Genomic DNA, 11,039 nt, shown 5'->3' on the forward strand with positions numbered 1-11,039 from the left:
TGTTCATCCCTTAACCCAATTTTTGTAATTAAACTCTCAGTTTCCACTTTATTAAACAAGCACTTCCCTTAACGCCCAATTGTATTTTCAAGCCCTTCCCGCGACGCCTAACATATACAAGATTTCATTATTTTAATAATCAACCAATTTGTATACTCAAGTCATATCTTAGCTATAGAAATAAATTCTACAACCAAGATATGGTGGAAAATAAAATAAAATTATAATGATTACACCATACATCAACAAAATCTTACATAAAATTTATTGAATACGCAGCAGAATAAAAATAATACACAAATTAATTCACAATAAAAACTACAGTAATTAAATTGTAACAATTCTTTCAAATGCATGAAATATATGCAAATGAGATGGATGAATGCACTCACTCCCTTTTAATCCCGTCAACACATACATAAGGTATCCAAGCTTGCACGTCCCATACCATGCTTATACCACTTGGCTCCAAATACCTTAGAATATGAGTTAACTCCCGTTCATCCCTTAACCCAATTTTTTGTAATTAAACTCTCATTTTCCACTTTATTAAACAGGCATTTCCCTCGACGCCCAATTGAATATTCAAGTCCTTCCCCCAACGCCTGACTATATACAAGATTTCATTATTTTTATAATCAACCAATTTGTACACTCAAGCCTTGCACCCTACGCTTGACATATAAAATGTTCATGATTTTATATTCAAGGCAAACTTCAGCCCTTGAATATCCTCACAACTCAAACACTTTACAAAACTCAACACAACTGACTGAACTTTCTTTCTTGCTTTTAAATGCATATGTATATGTCATGTTCACATAGATATCAATACTCCCAATTTATATGCCATGTAACATGGATATCAATAATCATCTGCAACACTAATCAAACTGTTAGTAGCCAAAATCGTACGATCTTATCAATATTATGTAGTATGGATAACACACAACAATCTAATTGAGAAATATTACTTTACCATTTTACCCCATCTCTCTCTCTAGGTGATATTGATGCATAAATCCATTTGAGTTCCATGAAGGAATTTTGTTGGGTAAGCTCTCATGCATTTTCTGGGATTTGTCTCTCTTATTTTACAACATTCTCAAGGAAAGTAAATGGATATTTTTGATGGTTTGATGGGAGTGCTTCTTATGGCAATGGTCTCCAAAATATAAATAAATAAACAACACAAGATTTAAGTGGTTCGCCAAATCAACTACATCCACTTGGTTTGCTTTTATTGTATTTCACTATATATGAGAAACTTACAAATACAATGAAAGATGGCTTAAAGCCTTAACAAAATGTATATGAAAGATAAGGGGTAATATGAAAAAGGAGAATGGCTTTGGAGTTGTTCTTTTTCATTTTTTTTTTCTTTCTTTTTTTCTTCTTCTTCTTCCTCTCTCTTTTCTCCCTTGTCTTCCGTTGGTTCTTACTCCTTACTTTATAAAGATTGCTTGACATCTTCCTCTCCAAATAATTTCCACAAGGCAACAAATGTGTTCCAATAGAAACACACCAATTGTTAACCTAATCATGAGCATAAAATGTGTTCCCATAACAAGGCAACAAATGTTGTCCTAATCCTTAGCAATGAAATGTGGTCCAATAGAAAAACAACAAATGTGAAGCTAATTATGAACTAATGGATAATATGCAAGATGTTCCTTGCATCAAAGGCCACGTGAAATGTTCTAACCACAATAAGTTGTCATCTTCCTTTATTTAGAGTGGTGAATATCATGCAAAGTGGACAAAAGCTCAAAAGCCACGTTCAAAGTCTAAGGGATATGAATCCCACCTCTTCAAATTTTGGAGGGATGAATCATCACCAAACATTTAACTCTTAGATTCCTAATGAATACAAACTTGCCAACTCACCCTTAAGTAGACTTCCACCTTCACATTTAGAGTGGTGAGTAATCACCAAATCATTAACTCCTCATGTTACAAACTCTCCACCTCATCTTTGAGAGAAAATATCAAGACAAAATTACTCATTTAGTCCAACCTCAAACTCTAGGCCCTTTGTGAGAAAAATCTCATCATAATCTCCTTCTCCAATTCAAACTAAAAATATCTCTACTTACATATGAAAATAAGACGAGCTAGTTTTTGAAATAATTTGTAGCAAAAAGGATTTTACATTGAAACTATTTTACATATTGCAAGTAGGTTCTTACATAAAATAAATCTAATAAAATCATTAAGTAAAAAAGTAATTACCCACCCACACACACACACACACACATATATATATATAACCATTTTTTTTAAAATATGGGGTATTACACATCCTAATATGGCTTTGTCACCTTCGGATGTTGACCAGAACGTACCTACCCTGGTGTTTGGTGAATATCAGGGTCGGGTGTGTCAGACAGTGACCTATCAATGCAGATTAACCAGGTAAAGTCATCCATAGAATTCATATGGTCTTCTAATACGGATTGCTAGGCAAGATCATCCATATACCACACTACTATTTGGTGCAGTCACACAATCGCACATCACACATACATACCTCATACAAACGACTTCTTACATCAATCCATATGAATCACAAGTGTAAGCGCGCGTACACACACACACACACACACTATTGGTTCAACGTAACAATAGATATCTAGTCACATAAACATACAAGTTCTACAAGATAATTTTAACATGATTCCTAGCCCATCTCCTCCCACTGGCATTCGCATATGTCATCAACTCATCTAGTAGCCCAATAAACATGTACATCCCGGTAAGGCATCACCTACAATTAAATCGAGGTGCACATCCCCTAGGATGAATCGTTAACCAAGATAGGCCCATTGGGCTCTACTAAGTCTCAAGTAATGCTAATTCCAGCATTTTAGAACAATTCGGGATATCTTAACCAAAATTCAACCCTCGATCAACATGGTCACAAACGGTTGGTCAACAACCCTTCGTTATCCAATCAAGAAGATCCCCACAACAGATTTCAAATTCGTGAATTCCTAAAAGCCTCACATTAGTCACACATCAACAACTATAATTTCATGACGATCCAACAGTCGAATCTTTGCCTACCACAAAGGTCAAGTGGATGCCCTTTGTGAAATTAGATTCAAACAATGAAATCTCATTGAATGGACCTAAAAATGAATTTAGGGCATCAATTTTATTCTAGGAAGACAAAGTTGGATCACTGGTCACGCGCTGTAGCACCAACATTCTAGCTCTAACTAATTAGATTATGTCACACATTTTATGTACAAGGCATTATTTATTTAACTAAGTCTTCAACATCCCAGCTCCACCAACAATAAAATGATTAAAATCATTGCAAAAATAAATAAAGGAAGCAGAACCAAACGGATAAGTCCTATCAATGAGAAGTACTCTAGATCTAGCACACCATCGTTGACTTCAAAGGTTCTTCTGCAACATCCAAGTAAACAGATATTTGTGGCACTAATCTTAGCATAGTGATTAGCATAGTTATATATGTGGCCTTAAGACAACTTTATTTGCATTTTGGGAAAGTTGCCGAGGGATGAAGATTTTTATGTGTTTCTTTGATTATTTGCCTTATGTTTGAGGGACTTTCAAAGTTTATGGCCTTTTATTCTAAATTGTGAAAAAATGCACTACAAGAATATTATCAAAAAATTACTCAATCAATACAAAAACACTAGAAATGCACTATACTAAACAAAGGGCTTTCAAATGACACATTGGTCTCATTTGAAAGTTTCTTCAAATTTATTGTATCTAATCATTTTCAGGTCCTTCCATCTTATACGTAGTACATTCTTAACAACTTTGGCCTAAATTACTGGGAACACACCTTTGTGTAACATCTTTCACCTATTTGCCCTATAATGTTGTAATTTTAGTCATCTAATAAGAAAATAAAGAATTAAAAATACATCCGGCAGAAATAGATTTTTATTTTATTTTATATATTTTCTGTTTGAAGAAGTATAATTTCTCTGATTTCCAAGTAGGTAAATCTTACTTCCTCATCTGATTGATACGCTTTTTGTATAATACATAATTTCAACAACTGGCTTTTATGCGTACTAATATATGCTGCATGTAAGAGCTACACGATACAGGGAGCCTAATCACGCTTTGGGAGGCAATGGAACCCACTTGCGGTATTCTGCAAGAGCCCACAGGGGGAAGACGTTTCTATAAGTTGGATAATGTAGCATACAATTCATCTTGAACACTCCAGCGATTTCCTGCCATACATGATTAGTGAATAGATGTTATAAAACGTTGCAAGTAAAAATTTGAGCATACATATGCGCAACACAATATGTTATTTTGTGTTTTATCCTTTTTACTAGTCAAGCTTGCAATAGATGTTAGGGTAAGCAAGATACCTGCTGAGGGAAGTCACCATTTTCCAACTGAGAGTTGATTATCAACTTTGCTGCACGATGAAGAGGTGCGGGGTCTCTTTCGGCCTGTCCTCCATAAATCAAACCCATCATAGCCCAAGCTGTCTGTACTAAATTTGATCGGTTTCCTTCAAGAGGAACGTACTCCTGCATCACCCACCACAGAGTGAAATATTTTAGTCTAAGACAATGAGATAAACCAAGAAACTTGGAGCTCGCTTCAAACATAATCCACCTCCCATATTTTACCCTTTTTGGACATGAAAGGTAGCTCTCTCCCCAACCACCGTTCTCATTCTGCATTCTGAGTAAAAAACTAATAGCTTTGCGTATAACTGCACAATTGTTGAAAGTCTTGCCAGCAGCTGTTAACCCTCCAAGAGCAAACCAGGTACCATATGTGAAGCAAACACCCCAATTCCCGTACCTGGGAAAATGTTTCTTAACTAAGATGTTTCTCTGCTATAGTTGTTAATCAAAGAAATCAAAATTTTGATTTAATAATATGATATTACCATGAACCATCTTCCATTTGTGTATTTTCAACGTACTGTGCTGCATTGGTAATAAATTGATCTGTCTCTTTCTTCCTGTGGCCAGGGTACAACTTCTTAAACAAAACCATAGCCTGAATTGCAGCTGCAGTGCACTCAAGATATTCATGCTCAAGAACAATGTCTACGAAGAATTCCGTGGGATTCAATATCTGGGGAGAAAAAAAGAAGTGAAAATGTCCAGTAAGTATATACTAATTAATAATGCCTTGAAAGAATTTAGTTTCTTTAAAATTCGACAACAGTACTCCAATTCTTTAAAATTCTTACTTCTAACCATTTTGCTGCTCCAGCTCGTTCCCAGACTGCTAAACCACCATTTTTACTCTACAATGAGCCATAAAATGAGATTTGTAATGAGTAGAGAGACCTAATAGACCTTGCAGTGAAGAACAAATGTCTTGAAATGCTACAAGTTTCTTAAGGTTTTTAAAGTAAGGCAGCATGCATTAGGTCCAAAATTTGATTACGGCAGGGCAACAAAATGCAACTCATACTCATATATATGACTGACTGACATAATAGTTGTACCTGTAGGTAAATTATGATATTGACAGCCTCGTATAGCCACTCAGGTTCCATTTTTTCACCAACCAGTTCCGGTGGCATCATCGATAAAAGCAGGCAACACTGTACAGGGGATTATGGTGAGAAAAATGGAAATAGCATTTAAAGGGGATAACTAAGTTGAAGTATTTGTTACCTTTAAACCCTCTGCAGTGGAATCAGAAAGTGTCCATCCATGGTCTTGATCAGAGAAAGTCCACGATCCTTTGGTAATGTGGCGGTGCATACTTTTGAAGTCACCCGATGGATTGTCCTTAACCTTTACAATTCGATTCCAAAACAGTCACTAGTTAGAACAAATTAATCGATGCACATATACATTTTGCAAAAAAAAGAAAGTTCAGTTGACTATATAAAAAACGAACCTGAGATTTCTTGACGAAGTCATGTCCTCTAGCAAGTGTGGGTGCAATTTCATCGGTTAGATTGGAAGCAAGCAAAGCTTGTATGGCAAAACCAGCATCCCACATTTGACTGCCAAAACTCTGCACGTATTAAGAAAATGTATCAACTTATAATGTTTTCCAATGATTTAGAAGAGAAAACTTATAATGTGTACTAACTTGCATCTTCATCCCATCCTCAGCAACCCATAAATAATCTGGTATCCTGGCAAGATGCTTTTTATAATAATCACCATTTGGGTCTTCAACCCAACAAGCCATCATGCATAACGCCTTTTCTACACTTCCAATGGTAATGTATCTGCTGTTTTCATCTTCATAATGAATATGCTCCATTGCTACTTCGAGAGCCCTTTTCCTGATCAGCTTGTTTAATGGCCAGCGTGTAAGAAGAGGCTCCGTACATATGTACAGACTATCCCATAGAAAGTCCTGTATCCAAGGATGAGGGTAGTAGATGTCCTCCTGCATTCAAATTACCGCAATCAGTTTATGTACCTAAACAAGAAAAAAATTGACTAATTAGCTATCTTATTCAAGTTCAACATACTTTAGCACAGTGATGACGCACTCCATTCCAGTTAATTTCGTCGTAAGGCTGAGCATGGAGTTCTTCCCTTAATTGTAGTATGAGAGGTGTGATGGGACCAACAAATCTTTTCCCATATAAATATGACATAGGCATGTAAACCATCCTACAGTAGCACCACATTTTTGCTGCATTTGCATGATGTAGAAGAGAGTAAAAAAGAAGACTATAGGTAGAGAGAGACTAATTAAATCTTTCAACATGTGAAAGATTGAATTATTTGTACTTGTGGAGTCCGGAATTGCACTAACCTGGATATATAGGAAAAAATGAAGGCAGAATCCAAAACTCTGGGGGCATTGGGTTGCATCCGGACCACTCAAACACACCAAGTATCTTCAAGAATCAATTGAGCAGGATTAATTAAAAGGGGAAATCGTCTTAAATAATAGTAGTGCAGTGTTCTCAATGCCAAATATGACTCGATCACTCTTCAATATACTGAAATAGTCAAGGTTATATAAGATTTTGGTCTGCCATCTGTAAAGTCATATTTGACTTAATCTAGTTAAAAGGTGGGACTCCACCGAAATATATGAAGTAATAGTTAATTCTAAATTTCATTTCATCTTTCTCTACTGGACAAAAGCTAAAAGTTTAAATAATTATTTGATTATGTATGCATTGGATATGTATGGTATAACTTGCACCACTAGTTTGGAGTCAAATATAATTTTATAGCATTTATCTTTTTTTTTTTAGATTGCAACTTTAATAGAGGTAAATTTTAGTAGAGGGTCACCACTATTATATATTGTATCAACAATAAGGTTAGTTTTGTTAATCTTGATCTGCTATCATTAACAACTATACATTTTTATACGTTGTCGATATTGATCCGTTATCAACAACAAATAATCTCAAATAATTTGGTTATATATGGCATGTATAAATTACCAATATGTTGACAATTTGCTATAGTGATGGTGCTATTTAAGAACAACAGTTAACCCGAAGCCTAAGCAATTTGTCTTAGTGCTGCAGATAGGCATACCGAAAGCCAAGTTTTACCCCATGAGGGCATGTGGGTAACACTGCCATGATCAAGAATCCACTTTCTAGCTCTTGCACAAGCATTGTCTTGGCCACCATCGGATCCTTCTCCAAGAATACGCATACAAATGTAGCTGAGAGCTGTGCAGAACATGGTGCTGTGTCCTTCAATGTGAAATCCCCAACCACCATCTTGGTTCTGAATTACCCACAATATTAATGCATATTAATTAGCATTATTTATTTAGTATTTCTATTTATACAAGTGGGATTTTGGATGCAGAAATGAAAATTCTTGGCCAACTTAACTGCAACCCTTGTTAGTTGTTTAAGACAAATAAGCACATTTTGAAATTTTTTAATTTTATTCAATTTGTGTGAAAAAATAACAAAATGTGTGTGTGTGTGTGTGTGTGTGTGTGTGTGTATATATATATGTGTACCTGATGATAGTATATGTAACGCAGAATTTCTTTACGGTGTTCTGCATGGAATACAGTGTTAAGATGCCCTGTAATGTAAACACACATGACCTGCAAATTTTGGGTAAAAAATTGAAAGGAGTGGTTAATAAAAACCCCAAATATTTGGAGTTACGTAAAAACTCGAGAAAATATGCTATTTATTTTTAAAATGGGAACATGGGATTGCTAGTAAAATATTTTCATAGTCGGTTGCACATTTTTGAACGTTGACATTAGCTGTAAACTGTGTAGTCATAGAGAAACTTAGTTATTCCTCTCAGATTTTGAAAGTTGAAAGATTATATATTTAGAGTAATGTTAGGGAGATTAAATTTGTAGCAAAATTTTGTAAAATATGATTGGATTATGTTGATAAACATGCTCATTCATATTGGTGACACATCATTTAGTTTGCAAATTTTATCTACAACTTTAGTCTCCCATATAAATTGGGGTGATGCTAGAGAGACTATCTATTTAAACCATATGACATAGTCGTTAATGATTGGATTAGTACTGCTTATTTTCTATTAGTAACACATAACATGATTTACAAAATAAGTCTAAAAAATTAATCTACCTAGCATTACTCATATACATTGGGTTCAAAAATTGACCTCATAAGCTTTAAAAAGTTGGTGCCAATTTATCCATTAATATAAGTAGGACATTGTGTGGGTATACAACAAGATAGTAAATGGTGACAATGTTAAATACTGACCAATGGAGGAAGGAAAAACAACGGGCCAGCATTTTCGGCAGGCCAATGGCCATCGCTAGCCTGCAACGCTGAAAACAAGTGGATAGACCTTCTCAATGAAGCTGTGGCCTTTTCGTGTGTGATTTCCTCTCCATCCTCAATTTTAACTGGGGGAATTGTCTGTTTGAAGTTCTTCTCCCTTAGGAACTGTCGATAAGTGAACAGATAATTAAGTGCGATACTACTGAGAGAATTGAAATTATGTTTAAACAAATTTATGATGATGATATTATTATTAATTAAATTTTAATAAACCCTAAAGATTTATCGGTGTTGCCCATCAGATAGGAAAATGAAAACTTTGTACAAGAAACAAGACAGACAAAAAAAATCTGACTTTTTTATATTTATAGCAGAGAGCACACACTTTGTGTGTGTGAACAACCGTCCACCGCCTCCCACATTCTCCTCAAGCCCAATTGTTTCTGTTCATTCAAACTATTCAAAAAACATCATGATTTCACTTACCTGTATGAAAAAATGATGGTGGGACAATTTCTCTTAATAAGTGCATATTTTTTATCTTATGTAAATATTTTGATACAAAATTACTATTACGCTCTTCTTATGTAAATATTGTATATCAAAAGTAAGGACAAAATAGAAAAAAAAAAAAAAAGGCAAAGAGTTCAAAAGATACAAAATTACCATTCATCAACTGAGTAACAAATGAGTAACCCTTTACAACAACTCCCAAAATAATAAGTCTAACGGTGACTACTCTTTCTTAAGTACTATTTTCTCTCCTCCTCAAATTATTTAACTTTAAAAATAAAAATAAAAGTCCAATACAAACAGATTATGAGAAATGAAATTACTCCCCATTGATCAAAAGTTAAAACTTAAAAGGGTCCAACCCTATTCACACAGTTGTCTCCTCTCTATGCATTTTTAAGTGAAGGATATTGTTTGGGTTAGAGTACGTTACGGTGCATTCAAGGAACACGCGAGCATCATGCTAGCTTGTTATGGAACTTGTGGATTTTATATACACACGTCATACGCTATATTTGGCTTCCTCATTCTATCTTCTTAGCTTCATTGCATGGCATTCATGACAGAGAATACTTTATAGGTGTACTTGTAGTTAACGTATTTTTTACATACAAACTTTATTATTAGGATTACGTTTATTCACTTTATATTCTAAAAATCAATTAAGTTAAGGAACGTTTAGTCGCTTATATGCATCAAATGAATGGATGGTTGATAAATTATTACCAAGGTCGTGAATCATGTTCAATATATATAAAAGACTAAATGATCTCGAAATGAATTGATTTTTTGTAAATATGATCTTTAGATAATGTGAAAAAGTAAAATAATGTCTTTGATTATTGTATGGTGTGTTAATAATGTGGGTGGATAAATAGGTAAATGGACACAAGTATTAATTGCTTCTAATAAATAACTACCTCGATGAAACCAAGTAACTAGAACTCACATTCTTTAGAAACATGATTTACGTTGCGTAGGCTAATTGCCGACATAAGTTTGGACGAACTAAAGCATACCTGCATTCGCCATAGGAGGTCACCACTGGGCTTAACCTGATGGCGGTTATTGTAGAAATGAAGACGAGCTTCTTCCACCTCAGCTCGCTCTTCGGTAGTTCCTGCTTCAGGGTCAAACTCAAATATCTGCCTTCCCACGAAGTTGTTTGTGCTGTAGATGTATGGATCATTGCCACCATCTGCGACCTTAAGCTTCCACATTCTTCAATATTCTTTATTTCTTTCTTCTTATAAAGCACCTGTTGCATGCATGCAATCTATAAATCACAATATGTATATTTATATCATCACTTTAAAGGGGGCGGGGGGGGAGAGAGAGAGAGAGAGAGAGAGAGAGAGAGAGTGAGAGTGAGAGAGACCTGTATATAGAAGGGGGGGGGGGAGGGGGAGAGAGAGAATGAGAGAGACCTGTATATAGAAACTTAACTATGTTTTCAATGGACGAATATATAAATGATCACCTTCCTTAATTTGTGTATATATAGAGATCGGAACATTAAAAGATATATACCCATCAATTTTTATTAGGGTTCATTAGAAAAAGTCCCTTGAAATTTCTATTATCTAAACAAAAACCCACCTAATATTAAACATTCAAATAAAATCCAAATTTAAAATGGACTGCCATGTAGACAAATATATAACCAACTATTGTAACATATTTACAACTTTGCCTCAAAATCCTAAGTATGTCAATAAATGTTATTACTCACCCTAATTAAAACCCATATGGAACTTTGACCTTTCGTGTATTATAAATATTAGTCACATATATAAATTAATTTATCTATATCCAAAAAAATAAT

The 11,039-nt window shown here is 34.7% G+C and overlaps 1 protein-coding gene across 4 annotated transcripts; it reads right to left on the minus strand.

The window, feature by feature from the left end:
• Nucleotides 1-3,905: 3,905 nt before the first annotated feature.
• On the minus strand, nucleotides 3,906-10,777 carry LOC103935920 (beta-amyrin synthase-like). Of its 4 annotated transcripts, XM_009345741.3 has the most exons (16): nucleotides 10,661-10,777; nucleotides 10,234-10,472; nucleotides 8,681-8,866; nucleotides 7,939-8,028; nucleotides 7,497-7,694; nucleotides 6,754-6,838; nucleotides 6,464-6,630; nucleotides 6,073-6,378; nucleotides 5,875-5,994; nucleotides 5,646-5,768; nucleotides 5,474-5,572; nucleotides 5,213-5,269; nucleotides 4,904-5,094; nucleotides 4,638-4,815; nucleotides 4,371-4,535; nucleotides 3,906-4,226 (listed from the first exon to the last, which is right to left on the minus strand). In XM_009345741.3, the coding sequence occupies exons 2-16, from the start codon at nucleotides 10,432-10,434 to the stop codon at nucleotides 4,107-4,109; spliced, it is 2,286 nt and encodes a 761-aa protein (XP_009344016.2). In that variant the 5' UTR covers nucleotides 10,435-10,472; nucleotides 10,661-10,777; the 3' UTR covers nucleotides 3,906-4,106. The 4 variants fall into 4 exon arrangements, with proteins under 4 accessions (XP_009344016.2, XP_048428394.1, XP_018500215.2 ...); XM_048572437.1 differs by lacking the exon at nucleotides 10,661-10,777 and having other exon boundaries at nucleotides 4,904-4,978; nucleotides 5,220-5,269; nucleotides 10,234-10,537; XM_018644699.2 differs by lacking the exon at nucleotides 10,661-10,777 and having other exon boundaries at nucleotides 10,234-10,536.
• Nucleotides 10,778-11,039: the final 262 nt, after the last annotated feature.

The sequence above is a fragment of a genome, unplaced genomic scaffold, assembly GCF_019419815.1.
Source record: "Pyrus x bretschneideri cultivar Hongxiangsu unplaced genomic scaffold, Pyrus_bretschneideri_v1 Contig61, whole genome shotgun sequence".
NCBI classification, from domain to species: Eukaryota; Viridiplantae; Streptophyta; class Magnoliopsida; order Rosales; family Rosaceae; genus Pyrus; species Pyrus x bretschneideri.